Source organism: Miscanthus floridulus, chromosome 3, assembly GCF_019320115.1.
Source record: "Miscanthus floridulus cultivar M001 chromosome 3, ASM1932011v1, whole genome shotgun sequence".
Taxonomy (NCBI): domain Eukaryota; kingdom Viridiplantae; phylum Streptophyta; class Magnoliopsida; order Poales; family Poaceae; genus Miscanthus; species Miscanthus floridulus.
In genome coordinates this window covers 12,141,313-12,169,065 of record NC_089582.1, presented here as the reverse complement: position 1 = coordinate 12,169,065, position 27,753 = coordinate 12,141,313, and the positions used below count along the sequence as shown (strand labels likewise).

General features: G+C 48.1%; 5 protein-coding genes across 8 annotated transcripts; all 5 read right to left on the bottom strand.

The window, feature by feature from the left end:
* Positions 1-2,602: 2,602 nt before the first annotated feature.
* On the bottom strand, positions 2,603-4,141 carry LOC136543165 (putative disease resistance RPP13-like protein 1). The gene has a single exon (XM_066535698.1). It carries the CDS (start codon positions 4,139-4,141, stop codon positions 2,603-2,605), a length of 1,539 nt encoding a protein of 512 aa, XP_066391795.1.
* A 7,639-nt stretch (positions 4,142-11,780) lies between these two features.
* Positions 11,781-14,353, bottom strand: LOC136544981 (putative disease resistance RPP13-like protein 1). The gene has a single exon (XM_066537036.1). It carries the CDS (start codon positions 13,339-13,341, stop codon positions 11,860-11,862), a length of 1,482 nt encoding a protein of 493 aa, XP_066393133.1. The 5' UTR covers positions 13,342-14,353; the 3' UTR covers positions 11,781-11,859.
* A 169-nt stretch (positions 14,354-14,522) lies between these two features.
* On the bottom strand, positions 14,523-16,620 carry LOC136544982 (F-box protein At5g03970-like). The gene is made up of 2 exons (XM_066537037.1): positions 15,444-16,620; positions 14,523-14,984 (listed from the first exon to the last, which is right to left on the bottom strand). Exons 1-2 carry the CDS (start codon positions 16,546-16,548, stop codon positions 14,938-14,940), a joined length of 1,152 nt encoding a protein of 383 aa, XP_066393134.1. The 5' UTR covers positions 16,549-16,620; the 3' UTR covers positions 14,523-14,937.
* Positions 16,621-21,833: 5,213 nt separating this feature from the next.
* LOC136541375 (putative disease resistance protein RGA3) lies at positions 21,834-23,534 on the bottom strand. Its single transcript, XM_066533222.1, has one exon. The coding sequence runs from the start codon at positions 23,322-23,324 to the stop codon at positions 21,849-21,851; it is 1,476 nt and encodes a 491-aa protein (XP_066389319.1). The 5' UTR covers positions 23,325-23,534; the 3' UTR covers positions 21,834-21,848.
* A 185-nt stretch (positions 23,535-23,719) lies between these two features.
* LOC136541374 (uncharacterized) lies at positions 23,720-27,479 on the bottom strand. Of its 4 annotated transcripts, XM_066533220.1 has the most exons (3): positions 26,379-27,479; positions 24,750-26,264; positions 23,720-24,651 (listed from the first exon to the last, which is right to left on the bottom strand). In XM_066533220.1, the coding sequence occupies exons 2-3, from the start codon at positions 26,182-26,184 to the stop codon at positions 24,620-24,622; spliced, it is 1,467 nt and encodes a 488-aa protein (XP_066389317.1). In that variant the 5' UTR covers positions 26,185-26,264; positions 26,379-27,479; the 3' UTR covers positions 23,720-24,619. The 4 variants fall into 4 exon arrangements, with proteins under 4 accessions (XP_066389317.1, XP_066389315.1, XP_066389316.1 ...); XM_066533218.1 differs by having other exon boundaries at positions 23,720-26,264; XM_066533219.1 differs by having other exon boundaries at positions 23,720-26,199.
* Positions 27,480-27,753: the final 274 nt, after the last annotated feature.

Below are 27,753 nucleotides of genomic sequence, written 5' to 3'. Positions count from 1 at the left end.
TTGGTCTTCTCCAACAAGATCTAAAAGAGAACAATTTCTGCAAATGAGCCTACAGCAGAGAGGATACTCAAATTTGGGTTATACCTCTTCTGACATCTAAAATGAGTTTTCCATATCCTCTGTTAGAGGCTATAGATATTTTGTTGGAGACCCATTTTTAGTTTGGATCTTTAGATGGGTCTCCTGTCGGAGACGGGCCTGTTTAGATTCCAAAAAAAATTTTGCGCAGTACCCGTCACATCGAATCTTACGGCACATGCATGGAGTCCTAAATGTAGACGAAAAAAAACTAATTGCACAGTTGGGTGAGAAATCGCGAGACGAAACTTTTGAACTTAATTAGTCCATAATTAAACACTAATTGCTAAATACAAACGAAAGTGCTACAATAGCCAAAATCCAAAAAATTTTGGATCTAAACGGGTCCTAAGAACAAAATATTTCATAACCAAATCCATCCCTTGAAGTCAGTGACTTGTGGGCCCAGAAGCGAGAGCACGCAGTTCCCATCACAGTCCCCTGAATCATATCCCCTCCTCTGCTCTGCTTCTCCATCCTGCCTCGCCGACCATCTCTCTGCCCCCCCCCCCCCCCCGTCTCCTCGGCGTGCTCCACGCAGACCCAGAGCGGCCGGCGCTGCGGCGGAGGTCCAAGCCGAGTTCCGATTCCTCCCCGCTCCCAACCGCACAACCCTGTCCATGGCGCGCGCGGTGCGGCACCGAGTCCCCGTGTATTCCCGCCGCCGGCGCGCGGCCTGCTAATCCACCATTCCTCTCCGCGCGCCCTCCTCCCCCTCTCCCTCTCGTAAACCCACCCCACGCGTCCTCATGGCCCCGCCAGCGTACACCGCCTCCCCCTGCACGGGTTCCGCTGTCTTCTCCAACTCCCGAGCGCCGCCGCCACCGCCGCCGCCGCGTCTTCTTCTTCTCCGGCGGGGCGCGGGGGCGCCATCGGCCACGGGGAGGTACGGCGGCCGCGTAGCCCCGTTGCAGGGGATGCGCCGCTCCGCTCCGGCGCAGGAGAAGCGCCGCCCCTCGGAGCCGTCGTCCCAGTCCCAGCTCCCGGAACGGAAGCGGCACTGGAAGGCGGGGGAGTTCCCGGGGACCGCTACTGCCGATGGAGGTGGCGGCGGACGGCAAGATTCTGAAAGTGCCTGAGCAAGATTCTGTCCAGTTTGAGTTGCCAAGTATTTGAAAACAGAGGCAGTTTACTGAACTGATGAATGGGAACAAAATTGTATGTTTATCCTCCACTATGGCACTGTAATCCTGTTCTTGACAAGACAGGATCTATACAGGGTTTGGGAGAATAAAAGAATTCCTAATACGATGGTAAAGTTTTCTGTGGCCCTACTCTGTACCAGATTACTTAACCTATGCCCAAATTCTTTCAGATTAATAGTTGGAACTTTTTCACATCTTTTCATCAATATATAGCCATGACTAGTATGTTGCACATGTACTGAAACTTGGAATATGTATACAAAAGGGTAGGCATTAAGTTTTCTCTAACACCCTTAATGTGTAGTTTAGCGATCATGTGTATTTCACCAAACAATATGTTAAGGCAGTGGATAAAATTTGATTTGTCAGATTCTACACTCTACAGGCGATATGTTGCATTCTTTTTTAATGAGGCATATCATAGAGTATTACCAACCCTGTAGCCAAGTGATAGATCATAAGGTTTTGAAATTTTGATGGTTGAGATCATCGATTTGGGATTATATAGAAATAACTATATCACTTTTATAACTATATTCCTTTTTCTTAGGAAAAGATCATGCTGATTTTATGCTTTATGCCTTTCTGCTGCAAGTCTCTTGATATCGAATAGAATTTACATAGTTTCAAATTAATCCCGAAGTATATTATTAACTTAGGGGGAAGGTGTAGGCCATCAATTGAGGTGAATTTTTAGGTGGAAAAATAATCATCGAAATCGGAGTTGAAATGGAGGGATGAATGTAGAACTCCCAAAGGTTATCCGAAAGATTTAGTTCCAGAAAATACAAAGAGCAAGAACATTCCTTAGAATTTCTGAAAAATTGATTGATATTATTTACCTGAACTGTGAAATGTCCACAGTAGATGACAAGTGGGTCCAGGGCCAATGTCAAGGTGACTGGGCTTCTGGAACAAAGAAAAGGGAATGTTGGCCTTTTATATATATATATATATATATATATATATATATATATATATATATATATATATATTGCCCTTCGGGCTTGGGCCGAAACTAGAGCTATTACGGCTTAGCTCTGTTTAGTCGAGGACCCATGTGAGCTTGCTAATGGAGCCCGAAAGCTAAAGTAGCGCCGGAACAGTGGGCTCTGCCCCATTTCCTGGCTGAAAACAGTGCAACTTTTGAAAACCCAGACTCTGGACTAAAACCACTGGTAACCACTTCACCATTAGATGATATGAACTGCTAATGGTCACTTACAGTTTACTTATGGAATGAGTAGTAAGTAATACACTACGGTATATGTATGCCTTGTAAACATTCTACATACCTTACAGTTTGCCCATGCCAATAACTTGGGATACCTATGAAAGCATGCACTCATTTTATACTCCTATATATGATAGCCTAACAATCACAAACATATCGAAGGTGGGCCTCCGTTTTTCGCGGAGCGCTTCCTCTTGTTGCCTGTAGATTTCAGCTCCAGAATCTCACAATCATAGATATAGCTGTAGTAAGGTTGTATCTGAGAACTCCATGCCAGGACTTGGAATCTCCCAGCAGGAAGCTCTGCATCTCCATTAATCACTTCGTGCAAGGTGATCTTGGGAACCTCCTTCTGTGAAGAGTGCCGGTACGGATGGTAGCAAACCACCTGTTCAGACCTCATCCTCCCGAAATACAAGGTTTTGTTCTGGTTTACAAGGTCGTATGGATGCCCACCGAACCTGAACACATGTTTCTGAAACTGCAATCTCACGAATGCTGCCAACTTGCCCCAGAAATGGATGCCAAAGCTGTCCCTCATCATACGGGCAATGACATTTGCAATGATCATGTCGTTCAGCACCGTGACAGTCTCCATGGCCAGATTGATGAACCTTGGGTGTGACGACGTGGGATCTGTGCTTCCGAATGCAAGCGTCCTGAAGAAATACCAGTACGCCTCATGTGATAGAGGCTTCAGAGTTAGAGCCTGTGTTGTTCCAAGCTCTGCGACCTTGACGGACCGACTCGTGAGTATGATCTTGCTACCCATGGGCATCCAATGTTTAGATGCAGAATACAGCATGTTCCATACATCTTCGTCGAGGTCTATGCCTGCTACCTCCACGACAAGAAGCATTCTCCTTGTCCCATGATCTGATGACGTGCGATTTTTTGCAGATAATCCTTCTCTGAAAGCTGCTAGCCCATCATACGCAAAGTCCTGGTCGCTCAAGAACACGGTTTCTGCGAAATGGTCACGGACTCTTTCATCCTTACAAACATGAGCGACTAGTGTGCTCTTTCCTACTGCGCAGGGACCGACAATTGGCAGGACCTCCACCGGTTCTTTGACACCACCAGGAGGCTGTGTGTGCAGAAGGAAGTCGATGACATATTGTGCTTCCATCTGGCGACCAAACATGCAGTTTCCCAGCAGGAGATGCATGCTGTAAGGCTGGCGGTACATGCGGTGACCGTAGTTCGCCAAGAACAGGACTAGTTCATGTGCATCAACAATCATGGCGCTCAAAGTGTCAAGCACCTCCTGCATTTCTTTTGAGATGTGTACAGCTCTGCTTGTCAAAATGGAGAGACATGGATCGACTCTGGAGAAATGGGAAGAAAGCCGGTGACTCACGATCGTCGTCTGACCATTGCTGCTGGGCCTGGGCTCCTCTTTTTCAGCCTGCTGAAAGGATCTGAAGGTGTCGAGGGTGTAGTAGCCTCGGTGCACGGTGTCTGTCAGGGCGTCCAGCTGCCGGAGCATGGCCTGGTTTGTGATCTGCCGCCCCATGGCCTCGTCGACGATGACCTGCGCCCGGAGCAGGACCCTGCGGAGGCGATCCTCCACGTCGTCCAGCACAGGAGGCTTATTGGGGCGCTTGCGCGCCAGGAAATCTATGCATCTAGTGGTTAGGTCGCCTAAGATTGCAGACAGGAAAATCTCCGTTAGCGACACCATCGTAGCTTCATCTGGATTTGTGTATTTGTGCTAGCAAGCTCTATGTATGTATGCGTTTCTTTCTTGTAAGAACTCCAATGCATACACAAGGAGGGCACAGGCATATGTATAATAAGAACACTAAGCTAGCTGACAGCGTCGATCGGTATTGACTAGCCCACTCATATGCGTGTCTGACTCATATGCGTCGATCGGTATTGACTAGCCCACTCCAATGCATACCCAACCTTTGCGTTGGGTAGGTGTTGGACGAGTCTTGCACGCTAGCGCTGTACAATTCAAAAGTTGGGTATTTCTCCTCCCAACTTATCCACGCTTTCGTGGTGAGATGACATGTTCCAGAAGGGTCTTAGGCGACTGACCAAACATTTGGAAATTACCTTGTATATATATATCACATTACATAGATTGATGGGTGTAAAGCATTTGGTGCTTATTTTCGTCCCATGGCCTCCTCGTTGATGATCTTTGCTCGGAGAAGAGCCCTTTGTAGGCTTTTCCTCCATGTTCAGTGTCAGCGGCTTCGACCATTTGTTACTGATGAAATTTATGGATCGAGATATCAGCTCACCCAGGACTGCAGAAAGGAAAGTTTCCATGTGAGTTCTCTCTTTCTCCTCAGGAAGAGAACACAATAGGATGAGTTTTGATGTTTTGGAAACTCTGTATTCTATGCTTCATATCAAAGCTCCAAGGAGAGAAAGGTCGTTGGGCTCAAGAAGCAAAGGAATATAAGAACAACTAAATTGAGAGTCAATAGTCCATTCACATCTATGACTTTTGGGACTGCTTTCGTCTTCACCTGGTTACTCTGACTGACTTTTTATTTTTGTTTGAACTTGCTACCAGTTGGGACACTTCCAGAGAATCCGTACAGCCCTTGACTGTTGAATTCCATGCCTTCGCTAAGTGAACCACCGAGGCATCACCATTCATGATCTGTGTAATTAATCTGTAGACCCACCTATGATATCAAGGTCACAAAAATCAGATTGTTAGCTTAGCAACTGATTTATATTAAGCAGTGTCCTCAGTTGCAGTTTTTAGCCAACTGGCTGAACAGGAGTTTGCCTCCAGGCCAGACTTTGCACTATAAATTCCCAATGATGGAATTAACCCCCTTGTGTTAGCTAAATCATTAACAGTAACAACTTAAACGTTATTTCAAAAGCTCGTGTTGTCATGTACGGGCGCACCTATAGGCGCCGTCGTGACATTAGGAGGGCCGCGGAGCGCGCGGCCAAGGCTGGTGCCACCGTCAGTGGCTAAGTTTAGAAAGATAGGATTTAGTTTCCTTTTGCATGCCTTAATTATAGGACAGTTGGTTGGGCCATTGGCCATATATGCTGTGTAACAAACTTGGAGAGAATTAAGTAAGATCATTTACCCTAAAGTTGCTCCTCTCTCCCAAACCCTCTCTCAAGCCGCCGGTGAGATCTTCTCACGGTGAAGGCCTGGAGCGTGACTACGAGTTACGTAGCCGCGGTCCGGCGACGTTGGGCGTTGAGGCGCTTGACAACCTGGTATCGGCGTCACGTACATCCTCTCCCACCCGCTCTAGCCCTCCACCACCCCCTTCCACGTCCACTCCTTCCACCGGCCACTCCACCACCATGGCTGAACCCACCATCAAGGACCTCATGGAGATGATGAAGTCGTTCCAGACTGAATTGTCTTCCGTGAAGGCTGACATGGCCACCATGAAGGACAAGTCAGCATCGTCGTCGGACAACGGCGGCGGCGGCCGCGAGGAGCCTCCTCGTGATCTAGATCGGCCCCCAAGATTCCAGAAGCTTGACTTCCCTCGCTTCGATGGCAAGACCGATCCGATGCTCTTCATCAACAAATGCGAATCCTATTTTCGCCAACAGCGCACCATGCCGGAGGAGCGCGTGTGGATGGCCTCCTACAATCTGGAGGACGCCGCGCAGCTGTGGTACATCCAGTTGCAGGACGACGAGGGTACGCCGCCATGGGGACGATTCAAGGACCTCCTCAACCTTCGTTTCGGTCCACCTCTCCGCTCGGCGCCCCTGTTCGAGTTGTCGGAGTGTCGCCGCACCGGGACCGTGGAGGAATACTCCAACAGGTTCCAGACTCTGCTGCCGCGCGCGGGTCGGCTCGAGGAGGGCCAGCGCGTCCAACTCTACACCGGCGGCCTTCTTCCCCCGTTGAGCCATGCCGTCCGCATCCACAATCCGGAGACGCTCGCCGGGGCCATGAGTCTCGCCCGTCAGGTCGAGCAGATGGAGTTATCACGGCTACCCCCACCGGCCACCCGGGGAGCCCCTCGCACCCTGTTGCCAGCGCCGGCGCCTAAGCCGCCGCTGCTCGCCCTTCCTGCACCACCAGCGGCCGCGCCTCAGCCGCGACAGGATGGCCCGCCTTTGAAGCGGTTGTCTCCGGAGGAACAGGCGGAACGGCGCCATCTCGGCCTCTGTTTCAACTGCAATGAGCCGTACTCCCGCGGCCACAATCGTGTCTGCCGCCGCATCTTCTACCTCAACGGCGTCGAGATCACGGCCGCCGACGAGGAACCAGCGGGGGATGATCAGCAGGACGGCGCCCCTGTCTTCTCACTCAGGGCAGTGGCCGGTATGCCCATCTGTGATTCCATGCAGGTGCGGGTCTCCCTGGGCGCCACCACCCTCGTCGCGCTCCTGGACACCGGCTCCACACATAATTTCATCGCCGAGGATGCCACCCGCCGCACCGGCCTGCCGATCCAGCCACGCCCGTGCCTCACGGCCACCGTGGCCAACGGCGAGCGCGTCACTTGCCCGGGCGTCATCCGCCGCGCCCCGGTCCTCATCGAGGGCGAGACGTTCTTCATCGACCTCTTCGTCATGCCGCTCGCGGGGTATGACCTCGTCTTGGGGACTCAATGGATGGTCACCCTTGGCCGGGTAGTGTGGGACTTCGTCGCCCGCACCGTCTCCTTCCTGCACCAAGGCCGACAGGTCTCCTGGTCGGACGTCGCCGACCGTCGGCCACCCCTACTCGCCGCCACCACGACACCGAACGCCCTCCTTGAGGAGCTGCTGCACTCCTTCAAGGGGGTGTTTGCCGAGCCGGCGGGGCTGCCACCGCAGCGAGCACGGGATCACGCCATCGTCCTCAAGCCCGGCTCTACACCTGTGGTGGTTCGGCCCTACCGCTACCCGGCGGCGCACAAGGACGAGCTGGAACGGCAATGCGCCGCCATGCTGGACCAAGGCATCGTACGCCGCAGCGATTCGGCGTTCTCATCGCCGGTATTGCTGGTCAAGAAGCAGGACGGGGCTTGGCGGTTTTGCGTGGACTACCGCGCTCTTAATGCCCTCACCGTAAAGGATGCTTTCCCCATCCCCGTCGTCGACGAACTCCTTGATGAGCTGCATGGTGCGCGGTTCTTCACCAAGCTGGACCTCCGCTCCGGCTATCACCAAGTCCGGATGCGGCCGGCTGATGTACACAAGACGGCGTTCCGAACCCACGACGTCTTCTATGAGTTCCTGGTGATGCCATTCGGGTTATGCAACGCTCCGGCAACATTCCAGGCGCTCATGATCGACGTGCTCCGTCCATTTCTTCGCCGGTTCGTCCTTGTCTTTTTTGATGACATATTGATTTACAGCACGACGTGGGCAGATCACTTGAGGCACATCCGCGCCGTCCTCGCCGAACTTCACCGCCATGTCCTCTTCGTCAAGCGATCCAAGTGCATCTTTGGGTCACCTTCCGTGGCATACCTGGGCCACATCATCTCCGCCCAAGGCGTGGCCATGGACCCGGCCAAGGTGTAGGCCATTCACGACTGGCCGGCCCCTCGCTCGACGCGCGCGGTGCGTGGCTTCTTGGGCCTCGCCGGATACTACCGCAAATTCGTCCACGACTACGGCAAGATTGCGGCGCCCCTAACTTCGTTGCTGAAGAAGGAGGGTTTTTCCTGGAACGACGCGGCCCAGGCAGCTTTCCAGGCGCTCAAGGCAGCCGTGACGTCGGCCCCGGTGTTGGCGCTGCCCGACTTCACCAAGGGCTTCATCGTTGAGTGTGACGCGTCCACGCATGGCTTCGGGGCGGTCTTGCTGTAGGAGCACCATCCGATCGCTTATTTCAGCAGGCCGATCGCCCCCCGCCACCGCGCTCTGGCAGCGTATGAGAGGGAGCTCATTGGGCTGGTGCACGCCGTGCGCCACTGGAGGCCGTACCTGTGGGGCCGCGCGTTCCTCGTCCGCACCGACCACTACAGCCTCAAGTTCCTCCTCGACCAGCGCCTCTCGACGATCCCGCAGCACCATTGGGTGGGCAAGATCCTCGGTTTCGACTTCTCGGTGGAATACAAGCCGGGTGCCACGAACACCGTCGCCGACGCGCTGTCCCGGCGCGACACCACCGAGGTGGGCTCGGTCTTGGCGCTGTCCGCGCCTCGCTTCGACTTCGTCGACCGTCTTCGTCATGCTCAACGACAAGAACCAGCCCTGGTCGCCCTCAGGGATGAACTAGCAGCCGGCACTAGGGGAGCGCCGTGGTCGCTGCTGGACGGCATGGTGGCGTATGCTGACCGACTCTACATCCCGCCGGACTCCTCCCTGCTGCTCGAAGTGGTGGCTGCTACGCACGACGACGGACATGAAGGGGTGCAGCGGACTCTACATCGCCTCCGCCGGGACTTCTACTTCCCCGCCATGCGCCGCGTGGTCCAGGACTTCGTCCGCGCCTGCGCAACGTGCCAGCGCAACAAGTCTGAACACCTACACCCGGCGGGCCTGCTGCTGCCCCTGCCCGTTCCCCAGGCCGTGTGGTCCGACGTCGGCTTGGACTTCATCGAGGCGCTGCCTCGCGGTTGGGGCAAATCGGTGATCCTCACAGTGGTCGACCGGTTTAGCAAATACTGCCATTTTATTCCACTGGCTCACCCCTACAGTGCAGAGTCCGTCGCCCAGGCGTTCTTCAGCGAGATCGTTCGCCTCCACGGGATCCCTCAGTCCATGGTGTCGGACCGGGACTCCGTGTTCACCTCGACGTTCTGGCAGGAGCTGATGCGACTCACCGGGCCCAAGCTGCACATGACGTCCGCCTTCCACCCGCAGTCCGATGGCCAAACGGAGGCGGCCAACAAAGTCATCGTCATGTACCTCCGGTGTCTCACTGGGGATCGGCCACGGCAGTGGCTGCGATGGCTGCCATGGGCGGAGTACGTCTACAACACGGCGTATCAATCGTCGCTCAAGGACACTCCATTCAAGGTGGTCTACGGTAGAGACCCCCCCTCCATCCGCTCTTATGAGCCTGGAGAGACCCGGGTGGCGGCGGTGGCCAAGACAATGGCTGCACGCGAGGAGCTCCTAGCGGATGTCCGCTATCGCCTGGAACAAGCCCAGGCTGTCCAGAAGAAGTTCTACGACCGCCTGCATCGACCGGTCTCCTATGCCGTGGGTGACTGGGTGCTGCTGCGCCTTCGCCAACGGGCAGCTTCCTCTCTTCCCCAGGCGCCCAAGGGCAAGCTGAAGCCGCGCTTCGTCGGGCCTTACCAAGTCACCGAGTGCATCAACCAGGTGGCTGTTCGTCTAGCGCTGCCCCCGCGCGCCAAGCTGCACGATGTCTTCCACGTCGGCCTTCTCAAGAAGTTCGTCGGCGCACCACCGGCTACGCCACCTCCCCTCCCACCCATTCATCATGGGGCGGTGACTCCAGAACCGGAGCAGGCTGTTCGGTACCGGCTGGCAAAGGGTGTTCGGCAGGTGCTCATCCGCTGGAAAGGGCAGTCCACTGCTGGTGCGACCTGGGAGGATGTTGCCGACTTCAGCGACAAATTTCCCCAGTTTCAGCTCGAGGACGAGCTGAACGTCGAGGGGGGGAGAGATGTCATGTACGGGCGCACCTATAGGCGCCGTCGTGACATCAGGAGGGCCGCGGAGCGCGCGGCCAAGGCTGGTGCCACCGTCAGTGGCTAAGTTTAGAAAGATAGGATTTAGTTTCCTTTTGCATGCCTTAATTATAGGACAGTTGGTTGGGCCATTGGCCATATATGCTGTGTAACAAACTTGGAGAGAATTAAGCAAGATCATTTACCCTAAAGTTGCTCCTCTCTCCCAAACCCTCTCTCAAGCCGCCGGTGAGATCTTGTCACGGTGAAGGCCTGGAGCGCGACTACGAGTTACATAGCCGCGGTCCGGCGACGTTGGGCGTTGAGGCGCTTGACACGTGTAGATAACACTTTTTTTTTATTCCTTCAGGGTAGGTACTTTTTTCAGCATATAACTTGTCCTCAAAGCTTGTTAACTGAATTTTTACTTAGCATATTGCAGTAGATACCTTTAAGTTGGTGTGATTTGAGCACTATGACTATGATAAGAGAAGACAATGAGATTAGAATCTCAGAGGAGCAAGTACATAAATTCTGGTTGCAGTCATTCAAGTGTACGCAAGAAAACAGAGCAAGTAGTATACCAGATCAAACTGCTGCACAGTTACAGTACAGGTCCTTGACAGATCTGTATGCCTTTGCAATCATGTGATGTGAAATTTTTTTATTACAACTAACTCGACTCAATTTCCAACTCTTTCTGGGCCAGAGATTGGTGGGATGCCAAATCTTCTTGAACCAAAGAGACTCTGCTTGGCTTGCAACCAGTCATGCAAAACCGCCAAACATGGCCTGCTTGGTTGAACTGAAAAGATAAAACCGAAAACACAGGCTTGAAGCCCAGGCTGAGGCTGCTATCTGGATTCTGGAGTAAAACCAACAACAGGGAAGGATTCACCATATCCCATGAAAACATATGCCTCTAACTCATGTGTCATTAAGTAGATATAAGCACTTACACTTCAGATATGAAAATGTAGCAAGATGAGTTTCGCTGGAATTTACATCCAAATGGAAAATTCTCGGTGAAGTCACACTATCAAGCGTTATTACATACTGATATCCCAAACATTAACAAACTCATTTGGAAAATGAAAGCCTCACTGAAAATAAAAATTTTCCTGTGGTACCTACAACGAGGAGTTATATTGACAAAGGATAACCTAGTAAAGCGCAATTGGCAAGGTAGTAAAACTTGTTTCTTTTATCACAAAGAAGAGACAATTAAGCACTTGTTCTTTGACTGCCGGTTTGCTTGTTCAATTTGGTCTTTTATTCATGTTGCGACAGGTCTTTTAAAACCCCACAATATAGGTCATATGTTCAATGGCTGGCTAAGAGGTGTCAACAAAGATGTCAAGCTTTTACTCCTGTTAGGAGGAGCTGCGACTTGTTGGTCTATTTGGCTCAGCAGAAATGATATTGTTTTCGAAAAGAAAAAATCTGTTTCTTCTATGCAGGTTATCTATTTGGTTACCCATTGGCTACGTACTTGGGCTATCCTACAAAAGCCGAATTTGCAGGATACAGTTGTAGCGGTATCATAACAGTTGACGCAGGTGGCCAAGTATTTTTTCTACCAAGCACATGGGTGGCGGTCTAGCTTACGAATTGATAGTCACTAGATTGTACCAGGTTTCTTCTCTTTCTTTGGCTATGTGCCTCATGTTAGGCAGACGCCGGAAGTTGCCCTCTTTGGCTTTGTATCAACTCGATGCATTGCTTCTGAGGTTTTAATAAAAGCTTCCTTTATAAAAAAAATGAAAATGTAGCACACTTCAGAATTGACTCTGCTCTAACTTAAGACATCCTACCCGAAAAAAGTGAATAAAATTATATATGTTCCTGCACAAACCAGGAAATGATACAACTAACAGAATGTGGCACCGTCTTTCATACAGTGCTTCCTCTTTGCACCTGTAATTTTTCGCTCCCGAATCTCACAAGCATTGACATAGCTGTAGTAGGGGGGTATCTGAGATCTCCATGCTAGGACCTCAAATTTTCCATGTTTCTTAATGCTTCCATACAGCACATCTTGGACTCTTATCTCTGGAACCTCCTCATCGGGAAAGCGGTGATACTGATGACAAATCATGAAATCTTCGGAAGGTGAAGCCATTCTTCCATGCAGTACAGGTTTGTTTTGGTTTAGAAGATCAAAAGGATGCACACCGAATTTGGAGATATGCTTCTGGATGAACCCTCTCAGGAAGATCAGCACCTTACACCAAAAGTGTATGTTAAAATTGTCCCTCAACAAATAAGAGGTGATATATGCACAATTGATTGAACGATTCTGCAGTCTGGCTATCTCCATGGCCATTTGTGCAAACCTAGGGTGCGTCTCAGGATCCATGCTTCCAAATGTAAGTGTCTTGAAGAAATACCAGTAAGCCTCAAGGGACATGTACTCCAGAGTTAGAGCTGGTGTCGTTCCAAACTTTACAATCTTGTCTGAACAGCTTGTCACTATGATTTTACTACCACTAGGAAACCTCTGTTTGGAAGCAAGGTAAAACCTATTCCATGCATCTTCACAGAGATTACCGTATAGTTCAATAACAACTAGCAGTCTCTTGCCTTTCTTCAAGTTTGACAAACAATTTCGACGATTCATTGCACATCCCTGTCTGAAAGTTAGCTCACCATCCATAAAATCACGGTTGTGCAGCCACAAGATTTCTGAGAAATAACCACATACTCTTTCATCTTTGCAAACATGAGCGATTAGGGTACTCTTACCGACTCTGAGTGGACCAACAACTGGCAGAACATCCAATTCTTCGGAACTATGAGGTTTTGTGTGCAAAAGGAAATTAATGACAAGTTCTGCTTCCATCTGGCGACCAAACATGCAGTTACCCAGAAGGATATGCATGCTGTAAGGCTGGCGATACAGGCGAGGGTAACTCATCAAGAACATGACCAACTCATTCAGATCAACAATCATGGAGCTCAATCTGTCAAGCGCCTCTCGTAGTTGTTCCTGAAACTGTATAGTTCGACTGGAGAAATAGGGATCCTTTGCAGAAGGTACCTTGGATAGGGGCATAAACTGCCTAGCAGCTGGATCATTGCCATCTTCTCCATAGTGAGGCTGGTACCTGAACGCATCAAGTGCGTAATAGCCTCGGTGCATGGCATCCCTCAGCATGCCCAGCTGCAGGAGCATGGCTTGATTTGTGATTTGCCGTCCCATGGCCTCCTCAATGATGACCTGTGCTCTGAGAAGAGCCCTTTGTAGGCTTTCCTCCATGTTCAGTTTCAGTGGTGTTGACCACTTGTTGATGATGAAATTTATGGATCGAGATATCAGCTCACCCAGGACTGCAGAGAGGAAAGTTTCCATTTGGGATTTCTCTCTTGCTCCTTAGGAAGACAACGCTGCAGGAAGGGTAAGAACTAAGAAAACACAAGATGAGTATTGATGTTTCTGAAACTCACTCTGTAGTCTGTATTCTATGCTTCACATCAGAACTCAAAGGAGAAGGGCATATAAGAACAATTGGGCTCAAGAAGCAAAAACATATAGAAAAATCTAAATTGAGAGAGTCAATAGTCCATTCACATGTATGACTTTTGGGACCCTTACCTTAATATTCTTATCGACTTTTTATTTAGTTGCTTACACTTTCTACTGATTGTCTACTTCGATAGGTACAGCCCTTGACTGTTGAATTCTGACCCTTTCTACTGATTTTTTATTTACTTGCTTACACTTTCATACATCACTATCTACTATGTAATTTCTCTGTAGAGAACTTATGATACGAGAGTCACAGAAATCAGATTGTTAGATTACAAACTGATGTATGCTCTGTATAACCGCTAATAACTATATTAACCAGTGTCCTGTGTTGGACTTTTTGGCTAACTGACTGAACACGAGTTGCCTCTAGGCCAGAGTTTGCACTACAAATTCCCAACTCTCAGTGTTACTCCGTATTTCAGAAGGATAGCACTCTGCAAACATTACCTGAGCAATGGAATAGCACATACTCTGACAATATCTTGATTAAATATGAAAAATGTATCTTAAATCCTTTACAATCAGGAAAATGCAGCTGAAGAGTACGTACAGAATACAGAATAAGAATGACTAAAAATCAATCAATATATGCATGCCTGTCCTATGGGATTTTTTTAACTGTTCAGAGTGCGATGTTACTGTCTGATCATTGACCACATCCAGTCACCCTTTCAACAATTTCTTGTGTTTTCTTCTGTGAGTGAACAAAACATACGACTCAGTAGACACAGTCAAGACCCATTCCTAGCTAGGACTTTTAAGAATTTCTGTATGAACTGAAGTACTGAAATCATCCATGCAGACCTCATACCCTTCATATAGGCCTGGACATTTTGATGACTGGTGCTTACGAAAATTTAATTGAATACTTCAGAGCTTTGAACACCTCCTAATATTGAAAATGGCACAAACTGGATGTCAGGAATTATTATTTCCTTTCTTCCTCAGTTCTCATGTTTCAGGCCATAAGATATGTGTGAGAGGAATAATCCCTGCTGTTCCATTGATTGATCAAGAGTTTATAAAGGAGTTACATGACTCTTCAACTACTAAGACTCTTCATTCTAGACTATACAAATTCTAGGCTATTCATATTCTAATAATATGGAATCAAACTAAAATTAAGCAAAAGTTACACAGCACGTATGGAAGCGCAGAACATTAACTTCAAATGCTTGTTTTCTTGAGCATACATATGCACACAGAAGGGAAATCACATTCATTCTAGGATTCTTTGCAAGCTACAATTCAGGAGAACACAAAGACTTACCAGTTTACACACAAAGCAGTGATCAAACTAACAAATTTACAAGATAGAATCCTTTAGACAAAACATAGAGCTCTTGAGTTAAAACCAAGAACCCACCGAGAAGCAACTAAGTTTCCCCTTGACTGAGAAACCTGCACATAAGCACCTTATGCACCTGAACTTGGCCCCTCACCAGTTGAGGCAACTTCCATTGCTACAGAAATACACAAATTTAGGAAATAACATCAGCTGGTTGAAACCTATTACCGCTTATTAGAAAATGGTTTCTGACCGTGCACGAAAAAACATGTTGCTGGGCAATCAAACAGGCTACCAGGTAACAGCTACCCTTTGTGTGGCATTGATATCATCTATGTTATCAGGTGACATTGAAAGATCGTATCCAAGAAATTTAAAGTGTACAAGCTCATGTAGGTAATACCATTGTTTTTGTTTTTCCACTCTCCTACTGGGTAGTTTTTACTGGGCCTGCCTACATAACAGAGGACAAAACAATTCTAGGCATATCTGCAGATTTGAAGCGTGGTGGGCTGGTGGCATACCTATATAAGGGTAACACATTTTCTTTTATTGGATCGTGATATTCCACTTTACTAACTCATCGCTCATCACATACAAGCAGAGCTACTGCGACTGGGATAAAGGCAATTACCTGGAGTGTGGAAGCTGATGTAGGGAAAAATGCTGGAGAAGGCAGTATCCCTCGATACCTTTGTGACCTGGAGAGACTTCAGATCAATGGTGAAGAGCCCATCACCCGTCCTCACAAAAACGACACCAACGCCATCCACAAAGCTAACCACATCAGGAAAGGCTGAAATGGCACCAGCAGGGAGCAGCGTGTCGAGCTCGATGGCTCTGGTCTGCACCCAATTCCCATCTCCACGAGACGGCGCCTCCCTCGCCCACAGGTAGATCGTGGACTTGCCTGCCGTGGCGAGTCCCAGACGACCATCATCCCTAGCGGAGAGCACAACGCGCTGCCAGTCGAAGCGTGGTGGCGGCAGGCGAACCACCGCCATCTCCCGCGTGCGCAAATCGAACTCCAGGGCCGCCGCCCCCGTCTGGAACGCGAAGTAGAGCGCGTTCCCCGCGAGCGCGCTGGGCGCGAAGTCGACGTTGTCGTCGGGGTGCCGAGCGGACGCGGGCGCGCTCCAGGTCCCCGTCTCCGACGAGTAGAAGTGGGCGAACATCTCCGCGTGGTTGGTGCCCACCACGACGACGAGGAAGTGGCCACCGCCGCGGCCGGAGCAGTCGAGGTGGTCGCAGGCGGCGGCGGTGGAGGCGGAGCAGAGCACCGCGGCGTTCCAGCTGTAGGGGTAGTGGGGCGACCAGGGGAGGCGGGGCAGGTCCGTGCGGCGGCCCGTGGCGGGGTCCCAGACAGCGAGCTGGCAGTCCACGGGCGCGTCGCGGCCGGTGTCCCGACGCAGAAGGGCGCGGCCGTGGCGGGCGTCGAGCGCGCGCCAGCCGCCGAAGAGGGGTGCGGGGCGGAAGGTGGAGGTGGGCACGAAGCGGGTGCCCGCGCCGGCGCTGGAGAGGAAGCCCAGCATCGGGGGCGAGGGAGACCCCCCGCGGTGGAGGTGGAGGTCGCGGTAGCGGCGGCGGAACCGCGGGCCCGTGACGATGCGGCGCCAGCGCCTGCAGACGAGCGCGGCCCGGACGAGGCTCGCCGGGTCGGCAGGTGGGGAGCGCAGCAGGACCTCCTCCACCAGCTCCTCCATCAGCGCGCTCGCCGGCGGTGGCGGATCTGCTTCCATGGTGGATGATGATTAGTGGTTGGCCGGGTGGGCGCGAGCAGCGAAGGCCGGCGGAGCAGGTGAAGAAGAGGAGGGAGTGGGAGGATCTGCTGCTCTGCTTTTGCCTTGACCCGGAGAGTGGAGAGGCGTGCGTGGGACCTATGGGGTCCAGGTGGGGCCATGGGAGCAGAGAGACAGAGACTTGGTCGTCAGATTCAGCTAATTTTCCCCACAACCGAGCATGCTGAATATTCTGCTAAGTGCCTGGTAATAATGGATTCACTAGTTAAGGTTTCTATGGTCAGCAAATGAACATCACTTTCCTGTACTTCAATATGGAATATTTCAGCTAATGCAGTCATCATATTGTGTCATCATCGGTCTAATTAAAACAACAGCTGTGGCACATGAACAGCTTGAGTGACAGACCAACTACAACCATAAACAAGATCAAGATGACAACATTTTTGCAACAGCCTTGCAGCCCAGATGAATGAGGATAGATTTTCAGAATCTTGAGCTGTCACCGGTTCATGGGATGCTGATGCATCCCCATGAGGGGCATCAATTGGTAACAGCAAGGATTCTTGAGGCACCCTTGCATTAAAATCTCTAAGAGCATCATCATAGTTGTTGTACTTCTGATAGATAGCCCCTTCTTCCCTAAGCAATTGCTTAGCACACTCATACCATGTAAAATAAATCACATGTTTCTTCCCTTCAAAGACCACATAGCAAGGAGGCATTCTCTGAAACCAACCAAATGTAGAACATGTAAGTGGTCTGAATGACATGCCTCAGTCGACCATTCAGTTTGAATGATGGTGAACATCATCGGCTACTTGATAAAAAAATTAGCCTCAGCTTAGTAGTTTAGTGGTTTTTTTCCTTGTTTAGTCATTGGTGGCTACCAAGAATTGTAAGAACCAAATAAAGAGGCAAATAAACAACAGTTGCACTCACTGCCATCAGCCATCACAAGAGGATGTTGTTGCTATGGAGTACAACTGAGCATAAGTGTAGAATGGAAGGATAGGCAAATAAAGAACAAAGCACAACAACAAAACCATCAAAACAAGAATAAGGTAGCCACCTCATGTTTGTTTTATGCATCATAGGCCTTTAAATCCCACAGTTACCACCAGGACATAAACAACACAAATAGGCAACTAGTTATCAAATAAAAAGTAGCCAACAGAGGCTATAAATAAGTTTCTTACAATACCAAGTTCAGCCCAACAGCCAAGGGCTCAAATGTTCCCAAATCCTTGCCTATTGTTAGCCACCCTCTTAGGCAAACTACACCATCAAGGTCAGGTGTCAAAATAACAAGCAGACTGCACAAAAGCTCCTGTTGTCAAAAGAAGAGAGAGTGGGTGAGGGGGGTGGAGGAACTATACATCTCTATAGTCAACCCCCTCCTGGCCTTCTAGCCCTTCATGTGTAGTGAAACTACACATAGTAGTTTTTTGCCAGGAAGGTCCTAAGCCAAAGGGCCCTGTGGGCATCACTCATGTTCACAAAGCCCCTGCCTTGGGCCTTGTTGTCCAGGAGGAAGGTGTATGCAATAATAAGTGCCTCCTCACTGAAGCCAGGCATCTCCATCACAGCAAGGTACCTTAAAATATGGATTCCATGTATGGCTTCCAAGAATCTTTGGGTGAGTGATAGTGCTAGCTGGCTTTATCATTTCATTCCTAAGCTCACCCACAGCATACAACACCTGATGGAAGTGCTTGTGGACAGTTTGGATGGACCTCCTAAAGGACTGGTGGACAACCCTAAATCTTTGGTTGTGCCCTACAACATGTAAAAACATGGCAACCTACTCTTCTACTGACACCTCCTCCCTATCAGTGACAAGACTCCTCTCTCTAAAAGTTCTCACTAACTTAAAAAAGCAGCTCTCTTCATCCTAATCATAGAAATACACTCTGAATCAGTGGAGTTGTATATCATTCTCAGTGTTCTCTGTCTGTGCTGTTCATTTTCATCTCTAACCAGGGCCAGTGCTATAGGATCAGACAGTGGGGTTTTAGGTTCAGGGGTTTTCCTTTTCAGCCTAGTGGATACAAAGAAAACCATAACAACAGTCAAGGCAGCTGCCTTCCTACACAGCATGTCACGGCTCAAAGACAGATCCATCTACAAGCATGTAAAAATGTAACATGATTTCAGCTTAATGTACCCTGCTAGGCATCAACATGAATGTGAAATGAATGCATATGAACAAAAGCACGGCTGCATCTTGTATGTGATGCCTCCCAGTGCTAAATTTGGACAACATCATCGACCAATGATGGAACAAAAAACTCAGAGCAATAGTAATCAGAAACAGATCAACATCCCTAACAGATCAAGAACAGCAAGGTACAAGTAACACTAACAACTGCATCAAACAGTTATGAACAACAAGGTATAATACTAATCTGAAACAGATCAACAACCCTAACAGATCACGATCCCAACAGATCAAGAACAACAAGGTACAAGTAACCCTAATAGGAGCATGAAGCAGTTATAACAAGTATGAAACCCTAACAGATCATGAACAGCAACGAACAAGAAACCCTAAGAACTTCAAGAAGCACCACAAAAAAGAAGATTGGGGGTCGATTTCACCTTGGCTCGGGGTCCAAACAACGGAGAGGAGGCAGATCTGGAAGTAGAGGATGCAGATCGGGAAGAAGACGAAGCAGACGCGGACGGAGAAGAAGAGGAACACCGCCGCCACGGAGTCCCAGCAGCAGCCGGAGCGGGGACACGGCGAAGAACCTTGGCGCCGGTGACCGAACCCACAACCAGCCGGAGGTCGCCGCCGCCGCCACACACCACCACTCACCGCCGGTCTCTCACGAGGGAGGTGGAAGAGCAAGCACCGAGTGGAAGAAGAAGAGAGTGGAGAGTGGGAACCCATATATAAAGGCCTGGCGAAACCGCCGCCATTTCGCTTCGCGCGCGGCGGCCAGAGCGGGAGCGGGGAGCGGGGACGCGCGCGAAGAAGTTTCCCCTTCCCGCCAGAGCCCGCGCGAGCCACCCCGCCGCCGCCCAAAATCGCCTGCGTGCGCCGCCACGAGCTCGGCTCCAAAGAAACGAGGGTTTTGGTCGTTTCCAGAGGGCCAGGCGGAGAGGGCGTTTTTGGCTCTGGGAAGCCAGGCTCGCTCGCGGTCCACGACCACAAACATGGCAAGTTGCAGCCCACGGGCGCAGCCGGGCCTCCGGGCCAGGGTCGCAAACGTGCCCCAAATAAACATCACTTTCCTGTACTTCTTGGTGCAATGACCAAATATCCAAATCAAACTAAGAAACTTCCGCATTACCGTGGAAATGAAATGCATGCAGGAAATAAGCTTAGTGCTCAGCTCAGCATTATGTGACGATTTCACATTTCACACGCCACAGGCTGTGAGTTAAAATTTTCTAAATTGACCTAAACTTTCTCAGGTATAGTATAGGGATAAAAACGGTCGGAAAATCTCTCTACCGTTTTCTACTTATATATTTGAATATGAAAACGAAAGCGAAAGCGGTAAAGCTGGATACGAAAACGAACACGAACTTGCGGAATACCGAGAATTTCAAAAACGGACTAATTCGAGCGAAATTATGTCGAACACAGTTGGTATACGAAAGATCAATATGGAATATTGATCCGTAGGACCAAGTCTCCATTTGACACCATATAAGAAACTTATGATTTTTCTAAGGCAACAAGCGCTTGTAAACGATTCATATACTGCTGAAAATTTTGTCTAATTTTTGAACATTTAACGACCTCAAATGAAAAAACTAAAAACTAGAAAGATGTAGATCTCGTGGAGAGCTACAATTTTTATATAAAAATCATCTTCATCCGAGATCGTATGGAAAAGAAACAAATTTTCTAAGGCTGAACTTCTAGTGGGCCAAAAACGGCATAAACTGAATTTCAAAAATGGGATATTCCAAATAAAAAGCGAAAAGTAGAAAACTGTCGGGAAAAAACACTTAAATCGTTTCCATTCCATTTTCGAATTTGGTATTCCGTATTTCGTACCAAATTTGAATTTGTCCAAAAATACGAATTCGAGCAGGTGAAATGTAGAAAACGATGCTTGGGCGGGGAGCTCATGAGAGGTGGTTGTCTCATTACTTGGACCTCCTCAATGAGCCTGGATAGTCGCTTGGTGGCCTCCCTCGGTGTGGGCGTGCCCTCAGCGGTCAGCTCGTCGGTTGCCTGAACGACACCCGTTGCCGTGCCGTCGGCCGCCTCAACTTGCGGTCCGGCATCCATGCACTGGGCCGAAAGCACACCTGTGGTGTGTGCCTTTGATGGTGAGGACGGTGGGACCTCTGTCCCCTCCTGGTCGCCAGATGCACCCGCATGATCAGCCTGGCCCGTCGTGGTTGGCTCTGCATCACTGGTCTCCCCATGCCCCAGGGATGGACGCCCGACCTTAGCACTGCCTGGAACGCTGGAGGGAGGGGTTGTTGCGCCGCAGGGACCGCTGAGCAGCCATGCCTCTAGAACCATCTGATCTGAGGCCGGCTGCCCTCCAACGATCGCCTCGCCAAGAGAGGTTGGGTCTTGCTCAAATCTGGGCGGTACCCAACAGTCTGCGAACATAGGTGGCGATGTTCCAAGCTGCTCCGTTGCGCCACGATGACCGCTAAGCAGTCCTGCCTCAAGGACCATCGAATCTGAGGCAGGCTGTCTTCCCACGATCAACTCCAATGGACATATGAAAATGTAGCAGTACAGTCTGATGATGTTGTAACTGTAACCTGTGACACTTTACAGGTTTTATTTACACTGCCCTGTGCGGCTGTGCTGTAACTTGTGGCATCCTAACCCCCCCCCCCCCCCCCCCCCCCCCCCCCCCCCCCCCCCCCCGCCCCCCACCCCACCCAAAAAAAAACAATGTTATTACATGAGACAGGTAATTACAAAACTAACAAAATGTGGCTCCATCTTTCATAGAACGCTTCCTCTTGGCACTTGTAGTCTTTCGCTCTTGAATCTCATAAGTACAGCCAATGACAATGAGTTCATCACATGATACAAGTATTTATAGATTACAATCAAGTGACTTATCGTTTCAACTTCTAAAGTGATTCATATTCTAATATTGAGGTTGCTATCTGGGGTGACAATGAGTTCATCACATCCCTTGGAGAATTGCCTCAGCATCATACATATGAAAATTCAGCTAGAATTCGATGATGTTGTAACCTGTGACATCTTATTTATTGTACATTTTGACTGTAATGTAAATTATGGCATCAGACCCAAAAATAGCAAATAAAAATAAGTTCCTGAGTATAGGCATATGATGACAAGATTAACAAAATGTGACTCCATCTTTCATAGAACGCTTCCTCTTGGCACCTGTAGCCTTTCGCTCTCGAATCTCACAAAGATAGCTATAGTACGGTGGTATCTGAGATCTCCATAATAGGACCTCAAATTTCCCATGAAGCTTAATGCTTCCATACAGGATATCTTGGACTCTTATCTCTGGAACCTCCTCTTGGGAAGAGTGCTGATACCGAGGACAAAGCATAAAATCTTCAGAAGGTGCAGTCATTCTTCCAATCTGTACATATCTGTTTTGGTCGAAAAGTTCAGATGGATGCACGCCGAATTTGGAGACATGCTTCCGGATGATCCCTCTCCAGAAGTTCAGAACCTTGCACCAAAAATTGATGTCAAAATTGTTCCTCAACAAATAAGAGGTGATGTATGCGCCAATGATCGAACGTTTCTGAGTTCTGGCTATCTCCATGGACAGTTGTGCAAGTCTTGGGTGTGTCTCGGGATCCATGCTTCCAAATGTAAGTGTCTTGAAGAAATACCAGTATGCTTCATGTGATAGGTGCTTTAGAGTTAGAGCCTGTGCTGTTCCAAATTTTGCAACTCTGTCTAAACGGCTTGTGACTATGATTTTACTCCCGCAACAAAAGCTCCGTTTGGAAGCAAGATAGAACCTACTCCAAGCATCTTCATAGAGATTTCTAGATAGTTCTATAACAACTAGCAATCTCTTGCCTTTGTTCGAGTTTGACACTTGATTTTGATGTTTCATCGCATATCCTTGTCTGAAAGCTAGCTCGTCATCTTTAAAATCAAGGTCATTCAGCCACAAGATTTCTGAGAAATAATCTTGGACTCTTTCATCCTTGCAAACATGAGCGACTAGGGTACTCTTGCCGACTCTGGGTGGACCGACAATTGGCAGGACCTCCAACTCTTGAGAACTATGAGGCTGTGTGTGCAGCAGAAATTTAATGACAAGTTCTGCTTCCACCTGGCGACCAAACATGCAGTTACCCAGTAGGATATGCATGCTGTAAGGTTGGCGACACAGACGAGGGTAGCTCGCCAAGAACATGACCAACTCATTCAGATCAACAATCATGGAGCTCAATCTGTCTAGTGCCTCTTGTAGCTGTTCCCGAAACTGTGCAGTTTGACTGAAGAAATAGGGATGCTTTGCAGAGGCTACCTTGGATAGGGACATAAATCGACTCACAACTTGATCACTGTCATCCTCTCCATAGTGAGGCTGGTACCTGAAGGCGTCGAGTGTGTAATAGCCTCGGTGCATGGCGTCTCTCAGCATGCCCAGCTGCTGGATCATGGCTTGATTAGTGATGCGCCGCACCATGGCCTCCTCGTCGATGGCCTGTGCTCGGAGAAGAGTCCTCTGGAGGCTTTCCTCCATGGCCAGTGCCGGCGGCTTAGAGAACTTGTCGATGATGAAATTCATGGATCTAGTCATCAATTCACCCAAGGCTGCAGAAAGGAAACTTTCCATGTGAGTCCTCTCTTTCTTCTCAGGAAGAGAACACAGCAGGATGGGTAAGAAAACACAAGGTGAGTTTTGATGTTTCTGAAACTATGTAAGCTATGCTTCACATCAAAGCTCCAAGGAGAGAAAGGGCGTTGGGCTCAAGAAGCAAAGACATACAAAGAGTCAATAGTCCATTCACATGTATGACTTTTGGGACTGCTGATGCATGACCTTTAGGACTGCTTTTGCCTTCACATGGTTATTCTGATTGACATTTTATTTTTCTTTGAACTTGCTACCGGTTGGGTACTTCCATAGAATACGTACAGCCCTTGACTGTTGAATTCCAAGCCTTCGCTAAGTGAACCACTGAGCCATCACCATCTATGATCTGTGTAATTACTCTGTAGACCACCTATGATATCAAGGTCACAAAAATCAGATTGTTAGCTTAGCAACTGATATACTGTAGTTACAGAGGACCAATGAGATTAGAATCTCAGAGGACCAAGTACAAAAATTCCGAATGCATTCATTCAAGTGTACACAAGAAAACAGAGCAAGCAGTATACTGGATCAAACTGCTGCACTGTACAATAGCTCATGTAGAAAACACTTTTTCAATTCCTTTGCTGCTCAGTAATTTTACTGGCCCAGCCTAAAGTTAGATGAGTTCCAAGATCCATTGTCTGTCAATGTTACAGGAACACATTTTGCATATAACACTTTAAAATTTAAAATTCAAAAGCTTGTTAGCTGTAGTTTTACTTAGCATATTGCAGTAGATACCTTTAAGTTGGTGTGATTTGAGAACACTCTGACTACGATAAGAGAAGACAATGAGATTAGAATCTCAGAGGACCAAGTACAAAAATTTCGAATGCATTCATTCAAGTGTACAAATTTTGTATACTATGCAATCATGAGATGCGGAAAAAAAATCATTACAACTAACTCCAGCCAATTTCCAACTCTTTCTGGGCTAGAGATTGGTGGGATGCCAAACTTCTTGAACCAAGTCGACTCTGCTTGGCATGCAACAGGGCACTGATAAGTTGTTCCATCTCCATAAGGCAACCAGTCATGCAAACTACCAAACATGACTGAGGTTCTATTGACAGGATGGCCTGCTGGGTTGAACTGAAAAGATAAAGCCGAGAAGACAGGCTTGAAGGTTGAAGCCCAGGCTGAGGCTGCTTTCTGGAGTAAAGCCAACAATAGGGAAAGATTCACCATATCCCATGAAAATATATGCCTCCAACTCATGTGTCATTACGTAGATAAGAACTTACACTTCAGATATGAAAATCCGGCACACTTCAGAATTGACTCTGCTGTAACTTATGACATCCTACCCACAAAAAGTGAATAAAATTATATACATAAACCAGAAAAGGAAAAATTAACAGAGTGTAGCTCCATCTTTCATAGAGTGCTTCCTCTTCACACCTGTAATTTTTTGCTCTCGAATCTCACAAGCATTGACATAGCTATAGTAGGGGGCCAGCTGGGATCTCCATACTAGGACCTCAAATTTTCCATGTCTCTTAATGCTTCCAAACAACAAATCTTGGATTCTTATCTCCGGAACCTCCTCTTGTGGAGAACAGTGATACTGATGACAAATCATGAAATCTTCGGAAGGTGTAGCCATTCTTCCATGCTGTACAGGTCTGTTTTGGTACAGAAGATCAAACGGATGCACGCCGAATTCAGAGACATGCTTCTGGATGGCCCTTCTCAAGAAGCTCAAAACCTTGCGCCAAAAGTGTATGTTCAAATTGTCCCTCAACAAATAAGACATGATGTATGCACCATGGAATGAACCATACTGCAATCTAGCTATCTCCATGGCAAGTTGTGCAAGACTTGGGTGCTTCTCAGGGTCCATGCTTCCAAATGTAAGTGTCTTGAAGAAATACCAATATGCCTCCTTGGAAAGAAACTTCAGAGTTAGAGCCGGTGTTGTTCCAAACTTTACAATCTTGTCTGAACGGCCTGTGACTATTATTTTACTACCACTAGAAAAGCTTCCTCTGGAACCAAGATACAACCTATTCCATGCCTCTTCGCTGAGATTTCCAGATAGTTCAATGACAACAAGAAATCTCTTGCCTCTGTTCGAGTTTGGCATACAATTTTTATGGTTCATCACATATCCTTGTCTGCAAACTAGCTCATCATTTGTAAAATCGAACTCACACAACCACAAGATTTCTGAGAAATAATCACGGACTCTTTCGTCCTTGCAAACATGAGCGACTAGGGTACTCTTGCCGACTCTGGGTGGACCAACAATTGGCATGACCTCCAATTCTTGAGAACAATGAGGGTGTGTGTGCAACAGGAATTTAATAACTAGTTCTGCTTCCATCTGGCGACCAAACATGCAGTTACCAAGTAGGATATGCATGCTGCAAGGTTGGCGATACAGACGAGGGTAGCTCATCATGAAAATGACTGACTCATTCAGATCAAACATCATGGACCTCAATCTGTCAAGTGCATCTTCTAGTTGTACCTGGGACTGTGCAGTTCGACTGAAGAAATAGGGATCCTTTGGAGAGGGTACCTTGGATAGGGACATAAAGCCCCTAATAGCTGGATCATTGCCCTCCTCTCCGTAGTGAGGCTGGTACCTGAAGGCATCGAGTGCGTAATAGCCTCGGTGCATGGCATCTCTCAGCATGCCCAGCTGCTGGATCAAGGCTTGATTTGTGATGTGCCGTCCCATGGCCTCCTCATCGATGACCTGTGCTTGGAGAAGAGCCCTTTGTAGGCTATCCTCCATGGCCATTGCGGGCCGCTTCAAGCACTTGTTGATGATGAAGTTTATGGGTCGAGTCATCAGCTCTCCCAGGACTGCAGGAAGGAAATTTTCCATGTGAGTTCTCCCTTCCTGCTCAGGAAGACAAGGCAGGAAAACATGAGGTGAGTTTTGATGTTTCTGAAACTCTGTATTCTCTGCTTCACGTCAAAGCTCAAGTTAGAAAGGGCCTGTAAGAATGATTGAGCTCAAGAAGACATATAAGAGTAACTAAATTGAAAGAGAGTCAAAAGTCCATTCACATGTATGACCTTTGGGATTGCTTTCGTCTTCACCTGGTTATTCTGATTTGACTTTTTATTTCTCTGTTTACACTTCCAGAGAATACATACAGCCCTTGACTGTTGAATTCCAATCCTTCGCTAAGTGAATCACTAAGACATCAACATCCATGATCTATGTAATTTCTCTGTAGAGTACCTATGATATCAAGGTCACAAAAATAAGATTGTTAGCTTAGCAACTGGTATACTGTAGTTCTGTATCCATGATCTATGTAATTTCTCTGTAGAGTACCTATGATACCAGCTAAGAACTATATTAATCAGTGTCCTCTGTTCCACTTTTTAACCAACTGACTGAACAGGAGTTGCCTTCAGACCAGATTTTGCACTATAAATTCCCGATGAAGCAATTGACCTTCTTGTGTTGGCTAATATCGCTAACAGTAGAAACTTAAATGCTATTTCAAAAGCTTGTGTAGACAACACAATTTTTTAGTTCCTTTCCTGCCTAAATTTAGATGAGTTTCAAGATCCCACCATATGTCAATGTCACAGGGACACTTGCATACAACACTTTAAAATTGAAACTTCTAAGCTGTAGTTTTAATTAGCATATTGCAGATACCTGTAAGTTGGAGTGATTGGAGCACCTGCTGACCATCCAAAAAGAAGACAATTTGAATATCAGATGACTGCTGCACTTTAGAGTACATGTACAAAGATTTGTGTACATATACAGCTCATAATGTGAAACAATTCAGTAGACATTACTGATAGTTAAGCCTAGCTGCTTGTATCTTACTTTCCTGTTTTTACTATTCACTGTCTAAGTGTTTTCAGGTGGCTTAGCACCCAAGTTTGGTATCTGCTTTATGCAGCAGAATATGCTAGAGTAGGTAAGAGTAGGAAAAGCCACTTTGCTATATAAGCAGTGGCAGACCATCTTGTATTCCAAGTCTTGTAATTTTCAGTTTCAATCCAAGCGGCCTAGTGGCCAAGCTGCCCCTGGGCTTAGCCCAAATCTGAGATCCATTTTGTTCATGTCTGGGCAACAATTACAACTGACTCCAATCTATTTCCAACTCTTTGCGGGCCAGATATTGGTGGGAAGCCCAACCTTCTTGAGAGCTTCTTCTTTACTTGCTAGAGGGAGATGATAAGTTGTTCCATCTCCGTAGGGCAACAGTCAGGCAAACCACCAAGCATGACCATGAGGCTCTGTTGACAATGGCCTGCTGGGTTGAAGTGAAAACAGAATGACAAAAAATACAAGTTCAGTTCCAAGCTGAGGGTGCTATCTGTGGTGAAACCAATGACAAGGAAGGATTCACCATATTTCATGAAAATCTATGACTCTGGCTCATACGTTATTATGCATATAAGCACTTATACTTCACATGTG

Bases quoted from the DNA above. Each gene is read 5' to 3' on its own strand.
- LOC136543165 (XM_066535698.1), bottom strand. From the start codon at position 4,141: ATGGTGTCGCTAACGGAGATTTTCCTGTCTGCAATCTTAGGCGACCTA.
- LOC136544981 (XM_066537036.1), bottom strand. From the start codon at position 13,341: ATGGAAACTTTCCTCTCTGCAGTCCTGGGTGAGCTGATATCTCGATCC.
- LOC136544982 (XM_066537037.1), bottom strand. From the start codon at position 16,548: ATGGAAGCAGATCCGCCACCGCCGGCGAGCGCGCTGATGGAGGAGCTG. The intron at 14,985-15,443 runs GTAATTGCCTTT...GTATTTCTGTAG, and splicing joins CATCAGCTTCCACACTCCAG to CAATGGAAGTTGCCTCAACT.
- LOC136541375 (XM_066533222.1), bottom strand. From the start codon at position 23,324: ATGGAAAGTTTCCTTTCTGCAGCCTTGGGTGAATTGATGACTAGATCC.
- LOC136541374 (XM_066533218.1), bottom strand. From the start codon at position 26,184: ATGGAAAATTTCCTTCCTGCAGTCCTGGGAGAGCTGATGACTCGACCC.